This window comes from Seriola lalandi, unplaced genomic scaffold, assembly GCF_002814215.2.
Source record: "Seriola lalandi dorsalis isolate HSWRI2012SDOR001 ecotype SW California unplaced genomic scaffold, Sedor1 jcf7180002054567, whole genome shotgun sequence".
Classification (NCBI taxonomy): Eukaryota; Metazoa; Chordata; class Actinopteri; order Carangiformes; family Carangidae; genus Seriola; species Seriola lalandi.
The window spans coordinates 451,744-474,967 of record NW_019525120.1 but is presented as its reverse complement, the minus strand read 5'-3'; the positions used below and the strand labels follow the sequence as shown (position 1 = coordinate 474,967).

General features: G+C 39.8%; 3 protein-coding genes across 4 annotated transcripts in view; 1 reads left to right on the top strand and 2 right to left on the bottom strand.

Moving 5' to 3' along the window:
- Positions 1-14,635, bottom strand: part of b3glctb (beta 3-glucosyltransferase b) — a 21,660-nt gene extending 7,025 nt beyond the window's left edge. Inside the window, exons 1-11 of one of the 2 annotated variants that reach the window (XM_087176710.1) lie at positions 14,497-14,635; positions 13,317-13,354; positions 13,182-13,221; positions 12,435-12,556; positions 6,598-6,674; positions 6,344-6,455; positions 5,108-5,244; positions 4,444-4,507; positions 3,422-3,538; positions 2,478-2,547; positions 1,316-1,429 (exon numbers count right to left, since the gene is read on the bottom strand). In XM_087176710.1, the coding sequence (XP_087032836.1) occupies positions 1,316-1,429; positions 2,478-2,547; positions 3,422-3,538; positions 4,444-4,507; positions 5,108-5,244; positions 6,344-6,455; positions 6,598-6,674; positions 12,435-12,556; positions 13,182-13,221; positions 13,317-13,354; positions 14,497-14,557 (952 nt within the window). In that variant the 5' untranslated portion in view covers positions 14,558-14,635. The remainder of the gene's footprint in view (positions 1-1,315; positions 1,430-2,477; positions 2,548-3,421; positions 3,539-4,443; positions 4,508-5,107; positions 5,245-6,343; positions 6,456-6,597; positions 6,675-12,434; positions 12,557-13,181; positions 13,222-13,316; positions 13,355-14,496) is intronic. The other variant, XM_023416566.2, reaches the window with a different exon arrangement.
- On the top strand, positions 14,612-19,261 carry medag (mesenteric estrogen dependent adipogenesis). Its single transcript, XM_023416563.2, has 6 exons — positions 14,612-14,752; positions 17,285-17,673; positions 17,783-17,919; positions 18,237-18,352; positions 18,449-18,622; positions 18,740-19,261. Exons 2-6 carry the CDS (start codon positions 17,462-17,464, stop codon positions 18,752-18,754), a joined length of 654 nt encoding a protein of 217 aa, XP_023272331.1. The 5' UTR covers positions 14,612-14,752; positions 17,285-17,461; the 3' UTR covers positions 18,755-19,261.
- alox5ap (arachidonate 5-lipoxygenase-activating protein) lies at positions 19,195-22,754 on the bottom strand. Its single transcript, XM_023416565.2, has 6 exons — positions 22,647-22,754; positions 22,438-22,552; positions 22,211-22,292; positions 20,837-20,907; positions 19,608-19,689; positions 19,195-19,525 (listed from the first exon to the last, which is right to left on the bottom strand). Exons 1-6 carry the CDS (start codon positions 22,650-22,652, stop codon positions 19,363-19,365), a joined length of 519 nt encoding a protein of 172 aa, XP_023272333.1. The 5' UTR covers positions 22,653-22,754; the 3' UTR covers positions 19,195-19,362.
- Positions 22,755-23,224: the final 470 nt, after the last annotated feature.

The window sequence follows — 23,224 nt, the reverse complement described above, 5'->3', positions numbered from 1 at the left end:
GGGGGTGGGGGTTGGGGGGGGTAGAAAAAGGTAGGGGACAGAGAACAGGACGGGCAGCGGAAAACTTCCATCAGCCTGTGAACAAGAGCAGAGAGAGGAACATAAAAATGAACCGGAGAAAGAGATGGAGGTGTCATTGACACTGTCCCCTGCTGTGTGAAAGGACTCCAAAGTACATTAGAGGGAGTGACACAAGCAAATCTGTGCTGTAATCGGGGGGTTTCTCAGAGAGGAATACACCTAACACAGATATATATTTCTGGCTATAGAGGCTGTTATGAGGAAGTCCACGTGTCATCCATCCACCTTTTCTCTGGCTTTGTCATTACTGCCATGATTTAGTTGGACTTTTGATTGAGAGGTAGGGATCAGCCCATACATCAATCCATCTTTCTGTGGTGCACTTAAAGTGTGTGAGGACCGGCGGTCAGCAGCATTACACCTCAGTCCTCAAGAGGCTGAAAGACTTTCTGTCTCCCTTTAACAATGATCTCACATCACAGGAGCCAAACACAGCTAAACAAAAGGGGATGATGGGAGTGGCGGCGGTGTGGTGACTGAACTACCATTTGAACTTCGGTTTGTACTTGACGATCACTGAACCGTAAACAATGCGTTGAATGCACACACACATCACAGCCATACCAGCGGCTTTGTGAGACTGTAGTCAGGCACAGTGGTGCTTTGAGCTAAATGCTAACGTCAGCATGCTAACATGCTCTCAGTGACAATGCTATTGCTGATGCTAATGATGCATTCATGTCATATTGAAGTAATTAACACAAAAATTAGTTGCTAACTTACAGTGTTCACAACTTCCAAGTTGCAAATACAACGAGAAAACTGCGGAATTGGCTGAAATATTAAATAAAGTTAGTAAAGTACATTGGAGATTGATGGAAATTGTATTAGTTTTGCAGGTATTTAATCATAAATGAAAGTATTGGACGAATTAAAGCTTTGATCCGATGATTGTTCTAGATGAAAAGTCATTAAGGTTCATCCTTTTTGAACCAAAAATGTCTGTACAAAATTTGGTGACAATCCATCTGGTAAAATTTTGACCTGCTGGTGGCACAACACTCCCCACGCCCCCCTCGATTACCGAATGTATGGGATCCTAAGAGACTTGGCACTAGCTTGGCTAAAGTGAGTTTCTATGCCATAAACGCACAGATCTATTCTTCAGCTTCTTCAGCAACCTGTTGATCACCATCCACTAAGCTAACAAGGACCAGTTTGGTGATATAATTGCTCCATTACATCCTAAACCTGTCTTGCAGTAATCAGTAAACACTGCTGCAGGTCAGCTCACCTCTCTCAGTGTTGGGCACTCCCAGACTGATTGTGGGTACGGACGCATCAGTGACATCGCTGTAATACTCCAAATGCTCAGCGTCTTTCTCCCACGTTGCCTTCACCACTGGTACTGTGAGGAGAAAAGAGGAGGGGGCTGATTAAAAATATAATTAAAACTATGTCCAAACTGAAAGGAGGAGTGTTATTAAATAAAGGAAAATGTCTACTGCCTCTGTCCAGAGGGAGAAAACAATTACATTGTCTCTGAACACTGGTTAACTATATGATTACTTGCTGCATTTACATTAAAAATACAAAATAACTGCCATTCAATTAATTTTAACCATGTCAAGTGGGAACCATCCTACATTCATTTACTCAACAACAGCTTGACAGCTTGTTTTTAGATTCTAATAACCTGAAATGAATGTAATAGCAAACCAACAAAGTTAATCACACACTATTTGTACTTTGTACTGATTTTGTTAACGGCTTTAAAATAGTCAGTCCATAACTACTGGTTTATTTTTTTGAGCCTAGAAACAGACATCAATGTTTTGGATAATTACACAATCTGTTGCATTTTCAGCAGACAGTCGAGATGAGGTTGGGAATTTAAACAGGCAGTTTTCACCTGACAGGTTAAAAGTGACTGATTGACCACCAGACCGTTAAGCAGGTAAACAAAACAGCAGTGATAAATGAAAAGACCGCAGTAAAACATTCACAGCTTTTCATTTATTCTGCGAAATATAAACTGAAACAGTTTGTTTTGGCAACTGGAAGCTACAGCAGCTACTTAATCAAACCTTTACACCAAAATGGCAGGACAGGAAGTCATTAAGCTGACTTCACATTTGGGTTAGTTGCTTAACAACTCAAACATTTACTTCCTCACAGCACCTTCACATGGACAAAATATTATATGTAATATATGTAATAATAAAATTATATAAAATAATGCATAATAATGCATTTATTCTATGTGCATACTGCTGATGATACTTCTGGATTATGAATGCTGGACTTTTAGTTGTAATGAGTTATTTTTAGATTAATTACTGGCACTTTAACTTAAGTAAAGGATCTTAATACTTCCACCACTGCAGAATATAATCACATTTTTAATTAATGAAACCGTGTCCTTTTAAAACTGGTAGGTAATAACAAAAACACACCTCGCTCCAAGTGGAATTTTTGACATGTTTTCACAGCAACAAATACATCTTTCTTTGAGACTGGATCTCCCTAAAAATAGACAGAAACAGAAACAAGGTCCTCATCCTCAAAAATATGAAGCATGAAAACAATGAGATAAAATATAAATAAATAAATAAATAAAAGCCAGGCATACACACACAAACACAGTATGAGGTGCAGCATATACAGAATGTAACGGACTTAAAATTGAGTCAGGATGAGGAGCACCCAGTTCTGACAGTATTAACATGCGGGGGGAAAAAAACAGCTCACATCACTGTGTTAGTGTCTATATCAAAATATACTTTTATATTTTAGCTGTATAGAAATTAGGTCTTTCACTCCTGTCTTTCATTCATACATTGTCATGTGTCCCGCAGTGCTCATTTTCATTTGCTCAACAAACAAAAGCTGCAGTGATCCGTCATCACACACAGTGCGATTAAATGTGTGCTTGGTTTCCGTACGGCCTTCACAGTGACTCAGCTCACTCATCCTTGCGGCGCCATGTGCATCAGTGTTTGACATTTAACTGAGCTGGACAGCTGAGTTGTAAATGTGACTGAAGGTGATGGAATATGAAAACAACCGTGAAAGACGTCCTTAATTTTGTCCTTTAGTAAATCACAGACACTAAAACTTCGTCATGCGCAAATGAAACAGAACAACTATCAGCTGTGTTTATCTGCTGTACAACTAATGACCTTTTGGTCTTTAACATTTCATACGTTGTCTGTAGAGGCTTCCAAAACTGAACCTTCAGCCTCAAGCAGGGGATAGTGAAATCACACATAGCAGACACAATAGACACTCTTCCATGAACAAACATGCTCATATATGTTCACACACACATGCAAAATGTAAAGGTTTATTTTCAGCTCAGTATAATGATGTAAAGGTAATAAATACGAGTTGTACATACACAGTTGGGCAGGTAGGTCGTAAATGTGGTCGCACAGTTGTCTCTCGGCTCCGTACAAAACTCTGGCACTGCTGTCAGCTTTGGACCATTTCCTTCCTCCCAAATGTACAAAGCAATCTAGAAAAACAGAGACAGATGAATGTAGGTCGTATGGAGGGACAGTGACGGTGACATTTTTCTGCTATTTTCTGTAAAGTTTAACCCTTTCTGGTTAATAAAGGAAGATGGAAAAAACGGTCATCAGTAAAGCCACAACACCAGTAAACAGTAAATTCAATTTATTTCCTCTTCATAACTTGGTCTTGGTTGTATACACTCACATGGTCAATGATTTTTTTTTTTTTTGCATTACCCATAAGTCAGTTGAGAATTTCAAAGGGGGCACGCAGCTTAAAGTTTAAGACTCGCGCTATGCATTTCAATGTCATCAGTCCCTTGCATTTTAATGAGGAGTAACACCAGGATTTAATAACTTTGTGGGCCGGGGCGCCACTAAAGAAAAGTGAAACACAACTTTTCTTTGACCTTGAATTTACTTTATATATATATTATATCATAAAACATAAAAAAATTTGATTTTTTTTCCATAATGTTATTTCAACCTATTGTAAAAGAACCTGATAAAAACATAAAAAACACCATCCTGTTCTATAAAAGGTTTTCCTGAGAAATAACTACCACTTCTGTTGGTGCAAAGCAGCATTTTACTGTCACACAATCATTGTTCCCCAAACACACAAATACACACAAATACTTCCATTAGTGATAAAATGAGAGCTGCTGTCAGTTGAGTCTAAGAGCTTTTCAACAAAAGACACTCAGACACTGGGGGAATGTTGTCGATCATCATTATATGTTCAGCGGGTAAAGATGACACTGATGATCATGATGCTTTTCAGTTACTGAGGCACCGTTTATTGAAGAATTGAACCACAGTCTTCACAATAACTATGTTATTACAGTGATTGGCAGGAAACGACACACAGAAACCCGTGAAACGCCCGTAAATTGTTTCAAAGTACCTCGTGTTTCAAGTCGATGGTAAAATCTGACTTCAGGTGGTCGTGTTGGATCCCCTCAGCGAGTCTGAAACACATGAAAGTGAAAGAGGTTGACAGACGGTAGAATGGAAGTGGTGAACCTTCCCTGCATTGTATATGGGAATGTACAACAGTAATGGAAGTCCTGGGTTGTTGGTTTAGCTCAGCAACTCTAGCCGACTCCTGTTTTTTGTTAATATTTCAGGTACGGTTACACAGGCAATAGCTAAAGCTCCAGATTTAAGTAGTAGTTTAGTAGATTAAACATTACTTCTGAAGATGGAACTTCTTCCCGGGACCTTTTATTGACTGTTTTATACCTGTTTAGATTTCCATTATCATCAATTAGATATCAAAAATGTCACTGTGATATGTTTTCCTTTCATTTCATTGTGGACTGTGTCTCTCTTCTGTATTTGCTACTTATCTTTATTAATTTAAATTATGTTTAGATCCTGTTATAGTTGTGACGGTGTCCATTCCTACAACCTTGAGATGATGATATGAAGATTTTCTCTCTGCTCTGTACCAACTTTCTTGAAAGAAATCCAGTAAAAAATTGTCAAAAAACAGAAAGGAGGCAATCACACACGCATACACACACACACATACACACACACACACACACACACACACACACACACACCTCTGGAGCAGCGGCACGCTGAGAGCCCAGCCTGCTGCAGGGTCAGGGTAACCAAACGAACGGGGGTCTTCAGAGAAGGCATAATGGTGGATGATGGAGGCTTCGTTGTCATGGATACGCTTACCCAAAAACCATTCCTGTGAGTTTCAAAAAGGGAAACGGGACAGGATGATACAACAAGAAACATGCTGAGTTATTTTCTTCGCATTGCTCATTTAATATTGCGCATCATCATCAAGACATTCATACAGCATGAAGAGCGGAAGACTGTATACCATGTAGGCAGAAAAGAAGTAAATAAATCCCATGCAGCAAACAGACAGCAAAAATCCTCATTAAGAATCAGCTGATGATAAACCAAACCTTGTGGTGACACTCAGCAACAGTGGGCTCCTCTAAGCAACTGACTGAGGATCTGAAAATGAATCTAACCGATGCCTACAAAGCAGGGGAGGCTATGGAAAAGATATCAAAGTGCTTCCAGCTTGAAATTTTTCCACTGTCTGAAATGTCATTAAGAAATGGCAGTTAAGGGGAACTGTGGAAGTCAAGACAAGGTCCTGAAGACTAAGAAAACTTTCAGATAAAACTGCACGTCTTCTGGGCCGAGGAGGCAAAGCTAAACCCCCATTTGACTGGAAAGTACCTGCAGGGAGGTTTAGCTGACACAGGAGTGGTGGTGCACACTTCTAATGTGCAGCATTGATGCACAAACAGGGTTTACACAGAAGAGAAGGAAACATCACCCAGCACCTCATCACATAAGTCAAAGGCTGAAATATGCAAAGCAACATCTGCATAACTGCCAGCTGTTAAGCATGGGCGGTGAAAATATATTCTGTGTTAGAGACTCTACAGCAGGACTGTGAACCAAAGCAGACCTCAAAATCCACCACGACCTACTTAAAGCAAGACAAGCTGAAGCTTTTGCTCGCCTGACCTGAACATGATTGGAAATCTGTGGGTACATCTTGAACATGCCGTGTGTGCGTGAAACATCCTAAATCAACAATAGAAAGACTCACAGCTGGCTACTGACAGTGTTTGCAAGCCGTGATATCTGCCAGAGGGCTGTTACAAATTACTGACGGAGTAGGATTCCCAAACTTTTGCATATACCAAGTTCATGAAATAAAAAGTAACAGAGCATTAACATTTGAAAAGAGGCTCATTGTAATGTGTATACTCAGTTTTGTTGGGAATATGTTTGTATTTCAGGGTGTTTGTGCATCTCACCTCATGGACTCGATATCTATGGAGGACTTGCAGCAGTGCGGACAGTGTGACTCTGGTTTCCTCTTCTATGAAGACAAACCAGGATGCTGATTGGCCGTAAGTGGCAGATAGACTGTAAAGATCCACAAGGAGCCATTATGCTTTATGCCTCAATTTTCCTCACAAGAATCATTAAAGTTGCCTTAAGTTAAATCTTATTGAATTTGATTGAGCTTGATTTGTTCACCATCTCCATCCGTGTGTGTAACACTCACTGAGGAAGCGCAGGGAGGATGCTCCAGTCCCCGGCATACGCTGACAGCTCATGGAGAAGGAGAACAACTGGGACTCCCTGTATGACACAAAACAATTGAATTTTTATGATGTGTGTGTGTGTGTGTGTGTGTGTGTGTGTGTGTGTGTGCGCGTGCACCTGTGGGACGGGAGATAAAAGTAAAAGTGAGTGAAACAACACTGAGCAGTAAAACAAAGCTCTGAGGTCAAACTGGCATTTTGTGCACCAAAGGAAACAAATCAACGCTCAATCTAAAATCTCTACAGTCATACAGGTAAATGTGTTTCCCCACAGATTTTTATCATGAATTCATGAATTTCTGCTTTGTTAAACATCTTTCAAAACTAAAGTCACACAGAAAAACAACTCTTTGAAACTGTTTTACGTCAATGCAAAGAAGTTCACCACATGACAATCAAAGAGAACAAAAGGTCCTTCTGGGCGATGATGCTAATTTTCACCACTAGAGGGCCCCGTACAAAGGTCCCTGATGGATGCTTGAGGGAACAGCTATAACTACAGAGGCACTGCTCTGAAGTGTATGAAAGGTAAAACACAAACAGCACAAGTAAGAAAATGTTTAAACAAAACCATATTTATTCTTGTTCTTTATTATTTTGTTCAAAGAATAGATTCACCCAGAGATGACTTAACGATAAGTACAACATGAGAGCCTGTGTATCATGTGTTGAAGTTTCTCAAGAATCAAGAATCTCATCAAAACCCAAACGTGTATGTTCATCATCCATCTGATCATTTCTTATTTGAACTCAAATTCTTTACTTAAGTACAAGCACCAATACAAAATAAATAATCATTTACAAGTAAAAGTCCTGCATTCAAAGTCCAACTGGAATAAAACTACAGAATATTATCAGCAAAATGTACTTAAAGCACCAAAAGCAAAAATACCCATTTAGCAGAAAATGGCCCTTTTGATGGATATATTTATTATTATATTGGTTTTGATGCAGCAGTGCATAAGTAGAAGAAGTTGAAGTTTACTTTAAAGTTAGAAGGCAGACTAGGGGTTGAGCCACTCTAGAGGATCACAAGATAAATCTAAAGGTCATGAGATGACTACTAGGATAGGAAAGAAGAAAAAACTAAGTTCTGGTGGACAAATTGTATAATTTTACCTGTTTGGGTCTAGACTGTTATTCAAATGAAATCATCTTAGAGGGGAAATGTCTGTTTGACCTCTTTCCTAACAACTCATCGATATCTGAAAAATGACAAAGAGCCCAAACTACACATTGCTTTTTTGTTCGGGGTCACAAGCCACAAAGGTCAGAAATATCTGCTTTAACAATGCAGTGTAAAACAATATAACAATGTAAAATCTTAATCTAAATCTACTCACTACAGTTTTTGGAGTTGGAGTAAAAAGTAGAATATTTCATTGTGCTGGGAGTAGAAGTCTGAAGTAGCACAAAATAGAAATACTCAAGCAAGGTACAAGTATCTGAAATTAGTTCTTGCAGGCAGCACAGGCAGAGTGAATGTAATGGAAGAAAAAAAATAGCATAAGGACATCTGGAAATGTGTACTTCACTGACAGAGGAAATGATGCGTCACTGACACTGATGGATGATCAGGTAGGTGGCAAGACCGTGATCGGCAACAACATCTTCACTCCCTGCTGTGTGTGCTGTTTCTTTCGTGTAGTAATGATCATAGTTTTTTTTTCACAATTATAGGCTCAAAATGAGGGCAAAACAAAGGGGAAAGAGTTACTACTGTTTTAGGCCTCTCTCCTCACCAGGTGACTCATGCAGAAGAACTTACAAATCTCCTCCATGCAGCTATTCATAGCACTGGTACAGACAGAGGAGGATTAATTTAGCCAAAAATAGGTTTGAAATAAAAGTCAGTGTCGGCTTATTTCTTGCCTGAGAAAGAGATCACGTCCCTCTGTCAGTTATATCCATGTTTACCTCAAGCACCAAGGAGCGGCCAAAGGCATTTATGACAATGAGGATGCTATTCCGAGCTGCAGAGCTCTAAATGAGGCGTTTAAAACAGCAGCATAATGTCAATATAACGGATCGTTACTGTGTATGGCGACATTAGCTCTTACAAGCGAGCGTGACAGGGTAATGCTGAACGCTCTATCATAAAGCTTCAGAGAGGGAGACGTGTTTCTGCCACAAAATATGACATAAAGCCAAGATAAAAGGTCTTGCTCAGGACACATACACTCTCAGCTGGCAGTTTATTAGGTACACCTAGCTAAAACTAATCCAGTCCAACTCAACGGCTCTACCATGAATCCTCCCTTCGTGAAGGTTATAATCAGCTTTTGTTTAAACCGCTGTTGATTCAACTGTCTGATCATTTCGGAGGCGGCACTTTGTGGTGCTGTTGAACTGAATTGCATCATACGGGGGGGATGTTTCCATTATTTAGCCCAATGTCATCGCTATAAATGGTGGTGGACACTAGTCTGGTAAATAACCTCCAGGTTCGCAAACATTTTCTGAAATGGCTGTGTAATAAAGCATCAGTCAGGATGAACATCGTGTTTCCTGACCTATATGTTTAACTCGAAGTAGAGCAGCTTCATGTCTTCCAATCAGCAGCTGTTGCTTTCCGATAAGATCTTATCTCTTAACACACTTCTGTTAGCTTGTACTGTTTTTTTTTTCATTCCTCACAGGTGCAAAACAGCAAGACCGAAGCTGATACTGATACTGATACTGATACTGTTTTCACTCTGTTTTCATGCATCTTCATTTGCCTGCACCTGTTATTGGTGCACTTGATTCCTCTTATGATGTTTTCTCTGTTGCATCCCCCTTTTAACAGCAGCAGCAGCAGCAGCAGACTTTCCTCCATGCTCCAGTTTTGTTTTCTTTTCAATTTGATGTCAAAAGTGCTGCTGGAGGTACTAAACATATGTCTATGTAAAGGTGCCGGTTAAGACAAAGCACCATGAGAAGACTTTATTACATCATGTGTCTGAACCTGATGATAAAAGTCCACTTGCAGTCACACACATGCTTCTTCATGGGTCCGCTTTAGATTCTCAGGGTGTAAGGTTTTCTTTTTAACCATCTACTGTAAGTGTTGTGTTGAGATGTGAAGGGAAAAAAGCTGAGAGAGCAGCGGCCAAATGAGACGACTCTGTAATGAGGCTGGATGATGAGGCTGAGAGGACGCATTACTGGCAACGACATCTTGGAATAAAGCCTTACACTTACGGCCAGTAGCAGACAAGGACCCTTGTGACACAAACCAAATGTTTATCTTTCACTATAAATATTAAACCAGCGTGTGGAAAAGCTGTGGATATGAATCTGCTGCATGTTATGTTGATAATCATGACCACAGCTGCGTCACTATGAATTATTGGATGACAAAACCCTTTTAAGCGTCAATAAATAAACATCATACAACAAGCTGTCAGCGTGTCAGCAGTTTACAAGTTTAATCTCCTTCTTAACACCTGGTTATACGTCAGTCAAAAAAAAAAAATGATGAAGCACGACCTGCCCTCGCTCCAACAGCTTGCAATCAAGGTCTATCTAGCTGGGATAAACATGACAGTCTAGAGAAAGCTTGCGCTCGTAGCAGCGCTCGTCTACCTCTCCTGGACGACACACTCTCATCACAACCTGTCAGCACAGGCACACATGCAGAGATGATTGTGCATCCAGAAGGTGCTATTTATGAAAACTCGGCATATTCTTATCAACACTTCCAGAAAAACGGAGGAGCTATTTACACAGCATGTATGTCTGATTTTATATAGATTTTTATTATTTGACACGACCTCTCACAATCTCTCGTGTCCCCGGAGGGAAAATGAATCCCTCTTTCAGTTGATTAACACCTGTTTCTGTTAAAGTGCTTCTTTATAAACAGGTGCTACAGCAGAAATTGCTGAAATTGCTGAAATGTTTTCAGCATTATTCTTGCCATCTGTCACATCAATCATGTCTCTCTTGATATTGTGGATGACTCTTAACAAATAATACTAGTTATTTCCTTTTTATGTCTCTTTTTCTCCTGCAGAATTGTGTTTTAAGCATTTGTTAAAAAAAATCTTGTAAAAAATTTGCATTTATGGATAAATTTGTCTTCAAATATGATCAGATATTCTGAAAACTGAGCAAACACACGTCTATTTTTTACTAACCCCCTCAGCTAATGACATGGAACAAGATTGGAGATGTGGGTTAGAGCTACTTTGAATAATTAAATGTTCACAATAACCATCTGCTGGAAGATTCTTCCATCTCCACACAGGATCTCTGCAGCTCAGACAGAGCGACCATCAGGTTCTTGGTCACCTCTCATACCAAGGCCCTTCTCCCCTGATTGCTCAGTTTGGCTGAGCGTCCTGATTGTTCCACATTTCCTACATTTAAAAATGATGAGGACACCGTGCTCTTGGGAACTCTCATTGCAGCATATATTTTTTGTTTCTGTGCCTCAACACAATCCTGTCTCTGAGCTCTGCAGGCAGTCCCTTCAGCTTCATGGCTTGGATTTTGCTCAGTTATTAGGTGTGTACATCCTCTACTTCCATCTTTGTTTCTTCTGTTCTGATATTATTCCCTGACATATCCTCCCGGAATGTATAATTGCTGTTCACAGCTGCCATGCAAGAACAGCCATTAAGGAAGCCACGAATGACAAAGTGGAGCTTGTTGGCCTATTTTTGCCTATATTTCGTAACTGTGAATCTAAGCTGATGTTTCTCGACAGTCTCACTAACTGCGTCTTTCTTCTGTCTCTCAGGGAGACATTGGTGCGTAAACACCTCGGATCCTCAACGCCACAGACAACACATGGCTTCAAAACAAAACAATCACAGACGTGTCAAATTCAATCACTGCTCCCACTGTGTCACCGGCAAACCCTACACTGATGTGTTCACAAACGAAGCAGATGTGATTAAAGTTCTTCCAGCTGCTACAGCGCATTCGTTGTTTACAGGCAGCAGTGTCAGCACTAAATAAAGACGACACAGACTCTGAGAGTCTGTGGAAAGTGCATAAAAATAAAATTTTCATTCGTCAAGGGAAATGAAGATTTTAAATAACTTTTGTTCTTCTTCTCACAACAGCCTCAGACATTTTTGATATTTAATATGTTGCTGTAGAAGTCATTCCACCGAGCCCCTGCTGACTGCGTCCATTTTTTTCTCTCCAGGAGGGTTTTGTGGATTAAAAATTAAATTGGAGGAAGAATCAACGACCAGAGCAGGACTAACAGGACTTTTATTTCACAGCATTCTTTCCAATCAAGGGAAAACACTTCTGTGTCTCTACCGCAGGCTGCCGTGTCCATATATGCCTGTTGTCTCATTTCATTGAGGTCAATAACAAATTAATTTTCACAGCTGCCCTGCAAGCAGATATTATTAAATAACTACTGTGTGAGAGCGGAGAGCTTGGTTCCTCTCATCTCAGGTAGGGGAGCTGCATGGCAAGGAGGACACCTATTGGTGCCAGTGTAATACCACAGTAATGCATGAAGTCACACAAATACTGTAAATGTGAATGCCAAAAACACTAGATTACAAAGACAGTTAAAGGGGCTATTTGTAAGTATCCTCTGCCACTAAACATGGTTTCTTGCAGGGAGCGGTCAGTGGTGATTGTGGCTTGACAAGAGCTTCAGCCATCATTTTCTGTATAATACAATATGCCCTCTGACAGCGCTACATCTTCAGGACAAATTGGTGAAAGTGACGAGACGGGCTGATACACACGAGAAAGACCAGGATCAAGATTTAATCCCAGCATATTATTGCTATGAGCTTCACCGTGCTAACCGCTGAGCCATCCAGTGCCTGCCAGGTGTTACCTGTCCAAGTTCAGCCGCCTGCTGCAGAATCTCCGCCTTCCTCTGAACACCTCGATGAGCGTGGTAGGAGTTTCTCTGACTCTGGATCACCAACACCACCTCCTCCAGTCCTGAGAAAAACACTCACACAAAAAGAAGAGACAAATTAGAAAAAGCACAGAGACAGGGAGATACACACAGGAATCTGATGATTTCATATTTTTCTGTACTTGCAGTAATTAAAGTAAATTTCATGCATGCTTATTTTAAATGCAACTTGTTTCGGGGAATAGTTTGATAGTTTGGGAAATATAACAATACAACACAATAATTATTTATTTTCTTGCTATGAAAACCTCACAGGGACAAGACTGCACAAAGTCACTTCACCCAGCCAGGAAATAGTTCCACACATGTCCTGTCAAAAAACTGCAACTTATTGTCTTTATGTTTTGTTTTTTGTACAGACACAAAACACAAGATACAACATGTTATTTAGTGAGCTTTAAAGGCACTGGTAAGTGGATTTAGCTTCCTTTTCACACAATTGGCTGCTGTACCTTCCCATTTAGAGTACACACATATTTGGCGGCGATCTCCATGCATAACTCTCGGCAATACAGCAAATAACATATTTCCCAAAATGTTATTCCTTCAACTCAATCTTAAATACAAAATGGTGGCATGGAAAAAAAAGCCTCATTAATATGCACCACAAAACTGATTTGCTTTCCTTTCTGACCATCTGCATTGAAATCCCTGACTCACCAGGAGAGCTGTGTGCAATGTGCTCCTGGTGCTCTGCTGCCTGCGGGGAGTCAGAGTTGATTCTCGTTAAGTCTGACACACGCTGCTGAGCCGCATGATGAAGCATAATCATGACAAGAATCTGAGGGCACTTACATGAGCATGACCTGTGTGTCTGTCTTCAGCAGTGGGACCTTAAAAAAAATTCAACAGTGTTACTATAATATCATCAAAATGCATGCAACTGTTCGTTATGATATCAGTAGCTAATTAATCTTTTAGTTGATCAGTCAATCTACAGAAAATTACTTTACAGCAGCTTTAATGTGTGTGTTATTAGTTTAAGCAAACTGGGTTTATCTACAATTGTGACTTAGATGAAGATCAGATAAAATTTTATGACCCATCAATGCAGAAAACCAAGTCATTCCAAAGAGTTAACTTTTTCTTGCCACTGTATTTAATCTTAAATTTGAAAGTAGGAGTAGATGTGAAGGATTTTTCTTTTTAAAAGTTTGGTATACAGAGGCCGGGACAACTATCTTAATCTTTCACGAGTGCATTGTATTTGGTAACCTCATGTGTATTTCCCAGCATAGCTTCACCCAGCTTTAACCTGAGCAGAGGTCTAATTGACCAGTGTAAAATGCTGTTTGATTTTAGTGGTTGACTTCTTGTTGTGATTCGTCTGCAAGTGTGATATGCAAAATTAAAGCAAAGAGAAGAAGGAAAACTGACCATGGCATTATATGTGAGGTTCAATTTCACTACAAGTAGGGCAGCATGGACTGTTACTTATTTCATAATCATCTTCACTCTCCCTATGAATGCTTCTGAGTAATTCTGCCTGTGAACACTTTTCCAGGTGGCATATTTCCAAGAAAAAATTAAAGAAAATTAACTCTGACATCAGATATTCAATTAATCTGAAGTGCATCAATGTACTTTTATCTGCCTTCTGTTTACAAAATCCCAGGGGATCACCTACTGTGGCCTGCGTTTGTATTCTGTCAAGTTACACAGAACAAAATGACCATTTCCTATTTGAAATTTCAAAATAAAATATTAAACTAATTCATGGCAAGGTTAATATCACCGTGACCCGCTTGAATATCTCATCCGTGTACATTTTACTTTAGAGATATCTACTGATACATTTACAAACTATAATGTACGTTGTGTCTTGTTGTATTATATTAATAACATATTACTTTGAAGACCAAGTTGGATTAACGTCCGGTCTCTTTCAGCCAGTCTGACAGTTTGTGTATATTACTTGGTGCTAGCGGGTTAGCTAACACCGTAGCTGTGTCGGCTGGTCATTGACCCCACTTACCAAGCCACAGAAGGAGCACAGCGACCAGTTTGCATCCGTTAACCACATTATGGTGTGACATGACTCTCGTGGACGCTGGTTTTCCTTTGAAATCACCGTATTTTCATGGCGACCAGAGGAAAATGGTTAGCTATATTCCTGCACTGGCAGAAGTCTGTGTGCTGGACTGATGGTGACTATCATTGTGGAGCTGTAACGACCTCTAGCGGACATCGACTTACCAGGTTACTACGGCGACCTGCTGTAGATGAGTAAGGTGCGTTCAAGTTCAGTGGGACAGTATTTAACCCACATTTCTCCATACTGACTTCACTTGTTCAAACAGCTCTCTTTGCTGACATTCAGCAAAGCGCAACAGTGCAACAGTTAACACAACATCAGTCAATGTGAACATAACTGATGATAACTTAACAAAATACATTCAATCAATCACCACACCTTTCCAAACATTTCTGGATTAAAACAAAATTTCCAAATAATTGGATTGAGGAAACCTGTTTAAATGAAAAAAGTATCACACTATCACATATACTTGAACTGGACAAAGTGTTTTTGTCTAAAGTGTGATTTCCCAAAAAACACCCACTTTACCTGAAATCACCCAACATCACAATAATATTGTGTCATTCTGACACAGAAAAAATATACAACATCTTCCTGAGCTAAACTCAGACTTCCAGTTTCCAAATCTTTCCCAGATTTTTTAAATAAAAAAAAAATTATATCAAGCTGTTGCTGGTTTGGCACAGCATAGAACAATGCAAATTAAAAACAAATGGGAGTCAAAGCCTGAAGAACATACTGTACTGAGGATGAAACATAAAAAATAATATGTAAGAAAATCCATGTTAAAACTAATGCAAATACTTGGAAGGAATGCAGATGAAACTTATCATCAGATCCTTTTTTTTAACCCCAAATGTAATGATTAAAATAAACCCAAACCTAACAGGAGCCTGCTGGAGGAAATGAGAACAATCTGCAGAGAGGTGATGATCAACTCGACTGAAGTGTGTCCTCTTTCGTCCACTTTTCCTTTGGACAGCACCCAAAGGAAAGAGTTAAAAGCTCTGATAAAAAAAAAAATGAAATGGTCCTTAACTAGATAGCTCAGCATGTTAGAGGACTGTTCTGAAGTTTTGAGGCTCGATTTTTATGATGCTCAGTGAATTCTGAAGTCTAACACTCAAAGTGAAGACACAAAGTCTCTAAAGAATACAGTAAGTGGCTGAGCAAACGGCTCAGGGTGTTAGGGGGCTATTTTGGTATTCTGAGGACATGGGTTCAGTCCTCAGCTAACTTAGTCATGGGAGTGTAGGACAGGTATCATCAACAGATTCATACGAGGGAGAGGTATCCAGACGAGAGGCTGAAAGCATGTTTTCTGTTGTAGGCTGTGCAGACTGGAAACATCCAGAACAAATGAGTCAATAGTCTCCTGACCACAGAGGCTAAACACGGACTTCTTGGCCACACAAATTAAACAGGCTGGATCTGCTGTGAAACCACAGTTGTGAGTGTTCACATTTTTGTACAAATAAAGTGAACTGTGAAGAAAGAAATCCAGACAAGAAAGCTGTGTTCTGTGGCAGCTTGAAGGAATCAGGAAAGTGTATATTTGCAGTGGCACAGTCTGTTATATTTTACTCCAACACAACTGGGCAACGTGTCATGTTATCAAACAGCTATAGACAGAAAAAACAAAACATGAGCTTTAGGTGATTTATGAATCTGTGAAATGTGCTGAGTAAATCTATGCCGTCATATGAGGAAGAAAAGGTCTGAGCAAACATTTTGTTTGAACAAAAGCACTGAAGCAAGATCAGAAAAGTTGATATGAAACACAAATACACAGCACATTAATGTCACTGCACCACAAAGGCTCTAAGGTGACTCATAATTCACCGATGTTTCAAATTAGGTTCTGTAATTTTCCTCCTTGGTTGAAGAGTGATGTTATTTCCAAGCACTAGGCCAAGTGCTGCCTACAAGTGGCTTCCCACAAAGTCGCACATTCCACCCTCAAAGGTCTTAAAGTCTGATCCAAATAATTACTTTTAATTTAATTAATTTATGTATATTATTGGCATTATTTACTTATGTATGCATGTATATATGCTATGTAAGGGAGAGCTGTCCAGCCTTGACAGGACCCCTGTGATTAGGAGTAATTTGTCAAAGTGCCTTTTGAGGAATTGTGTCACGTGCAATGCAACAAGAAGTAAATACATTTGCCTTCAAAATAAAAGCACAATTATTATTACTTTTAGGGCTAAGAACATGAATATGAAACATCTGAGACATTACCATTACATGTGTTTACTTTTCATGCTTTACTTTTTATCTGTTATATCTGGATAATGTTACATCTGAAACACCACTTGAATATTATCTTATCTTCATGCACTTTTGTACTTTGTATTGCTCAAACACTGTAGGACAGCACTAACACTTAATGATACTATTATTTTCTCAATTAATCAATTAATTGTTTGATCTATGAAAATGGTCATTACAGTTTCTACAGAGCCTAAGTTGTTGTCTTCACTGTGTCTTGTATTGTCCAAAACACAGAGTTATTTTGTTTTTAACAATTTGAAATAACATAAACTAGGCACTTTAGCTTGATTAATGAAATGATTTTCTCTTTATCTACAAATTGATTTAATGTCTAAATAAATCTTCACAGCTGTTGTTTTCTTTTTTGATCATGTTTTTTCTTCTTAAATAACATTAGCAAAACGTTCCTTATTCATTTTCTGTGAACTGACTAAATGATCTACCACAGCTGCATACGGTTTCCCGAGTAAAGGGATTTATTTTGGCGAAAGGAGACCGGAAGTCCCATGTTGTAAACTCGTCTAACTCGACAGTGGTTGGAGGTTATTAAAGCTGCGGACTGGAGTCAGACAAAAATAAAATCAACAGCAGCGGCCGCAGCAGCAGCAAGGGATCTAGGAGAAAAATGCGTGACACCGTGACGCCGAAGAAAGTGTCCCACAGCAGGATGAGGGTGACAGAAGTGGAAGAGTTTCTTAGAGAACCTCCGGCAGGTTTCTCCGTGAAGGCTCTCGGCTCCGGTTACCGAGTCCACAGCGACCCGGAGAAGAGCCTGGTTCTCATCGACGACTTCTTCTCCTGCAGAGGGAAAATTGTTTTCGAGAACTCGCTGGGAAGGTGAGGGGGGGGAAAAAAGAAAAAAAAAAGTATTAGACACGGCTCTATACATACACACATGTGTTTATACACACTCACATGAAACTGTCTTATTTGTTTCCCACGACAGGAAAGTTAAAATGCACAATTTATGGGAGTACACCAGCATGAGAAAGAGGCTGCTGTCCAAGAGGATCTATCTGCTCATGTCTGCCTGCCAGGAAAACTTCTCAGCGACCAACAAGAAGGCAGCCAGGGAGGTCAGAGGTAACATCAGCTGTCTGCTTATGAAGATCTCTGCATGGAGTAAAATAAACAACAAACGGTCCTCAAAGGCACCACTAGTGGGTTTTTTTTGGCATTGTTGAAACCAGTGTGTAGGCTGCAAAGTCGGTCATGCAGTTTGGTGGCGTGGGTGACTCATGCTGGCTTTCTGACTTGGGATTCTCACAATGGGTGGGGTGGAGAAATTACAATGGCAGCACAGTACTTACAGCACATGACAACATATTTTTCTGCAAACTCTCCCATGTTCTGTTCCCTGTCCTGTTTTCCTTCATGAATTATCTCCATTTCTGTTTCAGTGCTGAAGCAGTACGTGGTGTCCATCGACGGCAAAGATCCTTTAATCAAGTGGCAGATGGAGAAAGGCCTGGACTGGACCATCTCTTCGGTCGCTGGGGAAAGCTACAGGGTGGACGTAAGCAGGATTTTACACTCTTTCTGTTGTATACACCTGTGGAGTTTCTTTGCTGATTTGTATAAGATTATTGAAAATGACTTTTCCTTATGTCAGATTGACTTGACTCAAGCACTGGACAGCTGGGCAGCAAAAAACCTCCACATCAAAACCGACAAACTAATAAAAGTCAAACCAGTCTGGAGAGATGCCTTCTTCACCCTCAAATACTACTCTGACGCCCTCTTTGATTTCCCACACTGGTTCGGCTTCAGCAAAAGAAACTTTAAGGTAATCCGCTCATATTCTTCTTATTACATATTAATAGTAATCTACATTTTCTGCATTTGTCAGTGTGCACAGGTTTGTCTAACCTGCCTTCTATTCTTGGATCTCTTACCATTACAGTTGAGCCTGACCTGAGCCAGCAGTGGATGAGGAGGTCGGAAAAGTCAAGTTTACCTGCTCAGTTTTTTGGTGGAAGCTCGGTCGGTTTCCTCAGGAAAAGGCTGAAAAAGGAGTTTCTTGTTCAACAGATGAACGGTTTTAATAGCAACCTGCCAGGTGAAGGACCAGCCTACCTCTGGGGACTGCAGTAACTCACTTATAACGGCAGTTGGGTTCAAATATTTCTTCTGTTCAGTGGATGGAAACTACTGACAGGGACTGACGAGGAAGTTCTGGATTCTTCTGCATGAAAATTAGTAGGCAAATTATGTCTAACTCGATTTGTAAACATGTTTTTTGGTGTAACCACGCATTTACCTCATGAATTACAACTTTTGTATAAAGGGTTAAAGGGGTAATATCTGTGCTGCTGCAAAATCAAATGATGGTGAGACTTTTGTACCAATGAATCAGCATTTGTTGATGAGACATTTTTTATTTTTTACCAAACTCAAATACAATAAATGCTCTTTTACAAACACACACACAAAAAAGAAGACTGTGTTTTAATTCAACAGTTCTCATCAGATAAAAGTAAAACAAATGCAGGCAAGTGTTTTTGCCTTCAGGCGACACACGCTGGACTAAGGGATGAGGAGAAGAGCAGATGCAGCGCCGGTGATGGTCTGTACGTATTCCTTATAGTCGCTGCCATAGAAGCGCAGCAGCAGGTAGTTGAAGATGCCCACGATGCACATCAGCGACAGGAAGGAGATGATGCGTTTCCCAAACAGGTAGCCCGGGGTGCTACAGAGATAAAAAACAAAAACAGTTATACCATATCTCTTCTAACACACACACACAGTATAGATTGCTTGTGTTCATTTACCATTGAGAGGTGTGTCCCAAGTATCCAATAAAGTACTTCTGCCTGACTAGAAGGTAGATGATCCCGGCAAAGGCAGCAGGAGCTTCAAACGGACGACAGAAAAGGAAAATAAAGACTGAAACAAACTCTGCCGGCTAGCATGTGCATGTATGCATTATTGATATAGGAAATTCCTACCTAGACACTAAAGAAACTGTTTTGGGTTTAATGTTAAGTGCTCTCTAATATGATTTATTTGCCATTTTAATGTACTAAAAGACTAGTGAAGCTCTCAGGCATTGGCCAGTATGTTTACCTGTGCAAGTAGAAAAGTCCCATGTTAAAGGTGATAACAAAAAGTGAATTAAATAAGTGTTCGTGTGACTTAAAGGGCTGCTGCTGACAAATTGTAGTGAGTAAAGGGTTAACATCCCTGAAGTTTATGTGATATTTATATGAATATGAATATTTATGTTTTAATATAATGCATGTGAAGTTATTTAAATGAGCTAAATTGACGGTATTTTTCTGTCAGTTGTAACAACCCATTCGGAGTATTAAGGGTTAATTATGTGTTCATCTTAAAATAGTCTAAATCTGTTTCATTTGCAGATAAACAGAATATAGTGCATTTGAGCATGAATTTGTACAATAAACTGTTGTCTCATCATTTCCCCTCTTAACCAGGACATTTGTATGTGGTTGCCCGCCCTGCCATCTGGGACCTGCAACAGCTACAGTTTGGTAAAGGTCCTTCCTGTTTCAGCAATTACCATTTGCACAGAGAGAGGGCCCTGAGGAAATGGTGAAGAAGTAGTTTGCCGAGTTAAAGTTCTTGCAAAGAGCCCTAATCTCAACGCCATTAAATACCTTTGGCATGAACTGGGACGTAAACTCTGAGCCAGGCCTGACCGACCTACATCAACGTCTGAAATCTCAAATGCTCTTGTCGCTAAATGAGAGAAACTCCCTGCAGCCAGTGCAGGCTGTTATTACAACATATTTATTCCCTGACTTTTGGCCACATACGTAGTGGAGATGTTACTAATTGGACTCTAGGTGCAGGTCTATATTTGCTGCCTCTCAAACACAGGTAAAGAAAGTAATTTGTATATAGAATCTACTGAACAAAAACTACTCTTATATGTGACCTTCTGACCTTCCTCACTTTCATTGACTTGGGGTGGGTGTGTTTTGTTTACAATACAAAAGTGTGACTGTCTCTTTTATAGTAACTGATTAATGATTACCTTGATTGAGACACACACCGGCACACCACATCACTGCCAGGAAAGTGGGGTAGGCATCCATGCAGTTACGACTGGAAGAAACACAAACATGATCTGTAATTAGCACATTTCCAGGAAGTCACCTGCAATGACAAACTGTGGAGCAATCACCGATCTGTTACTGGCAGCAGCGGATGATACGAAGCGCCTTTTCTATAAATGTTGGGAAATGTTTTGAAACTGCACAGCAGAAGTGGGTTCAAAAAAAAAGAAAGAAGAAAAAAAAAAAGATCTTTTGGCTTTTGTGAGTGTTAAAGGAGCAAAGCTGAAGTGGAAAGCCAGGAAAAACTGAGCCTGCTTTCTGAGTCAGCACGAAGTGGCTGGTGCAATGAATTGCAATAATCAGTACAGTATGTTGCACAGAACCGTGACCCTCAAACCTTTTCCAATCTCGCATGTCAGGAGAGTTATCCAAAACACACCACACTTTACAAGCTGATTGAAGGAATCTGCTAAGTTTTAAACTGTCACCAAACGTTTGCATCACTTTTCTTCTTTTCTTTTTTTTGAAATCGTAGCATCATGTAGAGAGGATGTGGTTCAGATATTTCCTTGTAAAAAAAGGAAGTGCATTGTTGCTGATGGACAAAGACTATGCTGTTATATCAGTTACAACTATTACATTTTAATTTCTAGCTTTAGCCTAGTTGTCAAAGCACATCTAAGTGATGTGCAGCAAAAGTATTATCATCACCAGTGCTGTAGATCGATTGTTTTCATTATTGATGAATGTTTGACAATTTTTCTGATTGACTGATTGTGTCTTTGTGATGTCCCAAAAGTGATAAATGTCCATTGCATTCTCCAAAAGTCAGAGATGATGTATGTAAAACCAAATCATGTTCAATTTACAATGATATAAAGACAAATCCTACAGATTCATTTTCTGCTGATCAACTGATCAAATAATGGATTAATCAGCACTTATTATCTGTGACTCTCTTGATGAAGAATCTCTGTAATCAGGTAAATCTACTCCCTTATGTGCCAATGGCAAGACACTATTTTGAAATGTCCTCCGGCCATAGGCTGCAAATGTACGAGCAGTTTTCGCTGCTTTAACTTGAATGGGACCTACAGATGGCGATGACTCACCTTACCGAGAAACTGGAAAAAAAATTAATGTTTCCCCAATGGCTATTGTTGCTTTCCCTGCAAACATTCAAATGAGCTCTACACCACCTTTTCCCCCTGCCTGGCAGTGCTCAGGCAAATGAGGCCTGTCTCTCGATGAAAGTAACAATAGGGGAATGTAAAACCAAGTGGAAAGTTTGTAGTAGGAAATAAAAGTTGTTCACCGTGTCACTGGCTGAGTGTCGAAGACAGGGCACTTACTTGGCACAAGACACTCGCTCAAAAGTAGACGCTTGGGACCTTTGACTCTTGCATTCCCTCTCTACCTTCTGGGCAAAGAATACTTAAAACACAGACACAGAAAAAAGCAATAAAACCAACTGAATGTCATCATTTTTTAACATTAACATTGTAATTACTGATTCAAAGTAAAAAAAAAACATCTTGGCTGTTATTTGTGACAGAAGCTCCTTCTTGAATGTTCTCACCGTTCTGAAGTACGCTGAGGAGGGTGACGATGACCAGGAGGTAGATGTTCTTCACCACTTCGTGAGAGTCCATGATCGATGCTGTGGGAGCTGTAGGAGCAGGTGGATGCTGAGGCTGAGGGAGGCAGAGTGTTAATGCATATTTACGGTCAGTCGCAGAGTATAAACCTGATCTGTCTCTCTATGGCGTCATTTACTCCTTATCTCACCTCCATCCCGTGTCACATACACACTTGTTTGTGGCTTCCCCTTTATGTAAATTGTCCTCTGGCTTAAAACAGAGGAGTACAAGCAAGTTGCCTGCTACTTCCTCTGTGTGTGTTTATGTTAGACTCACCAGATTGCAGTGGTATCGACCACTGCATGTTCTATTTGAGTAGAATCAGTAACACCACACTATTAAAATATTCTTTTACAAGTAAACTTACAAATGAGAGCTCATCATATTTCATAAGCAGATCATGTGATTTGTGAGTAAAAATACAAAAATACATGTAGTAGAGCACAATACTTGCATTGTATATACTATAAAATGTTATAATAATAATAGTACAAATTTTTATTTAAAAAAAGTAATACTCTACTTAAGTACCTAAAAAATTTACTTAGGCACAGAGTGATGAGTGATGCTGTGAAAAATGCTTTGGATGTTTGAATACAGTGAAATATAGCTATTTACAAGCCGTTTGAGTTACTGGGGCACTTTACTGACTTGGCCCACCTACAGTCAAACAGCACCTGCATGTGCTTTAACATGGTAATGCACTTTCATCTCTGCCCCGCCCCA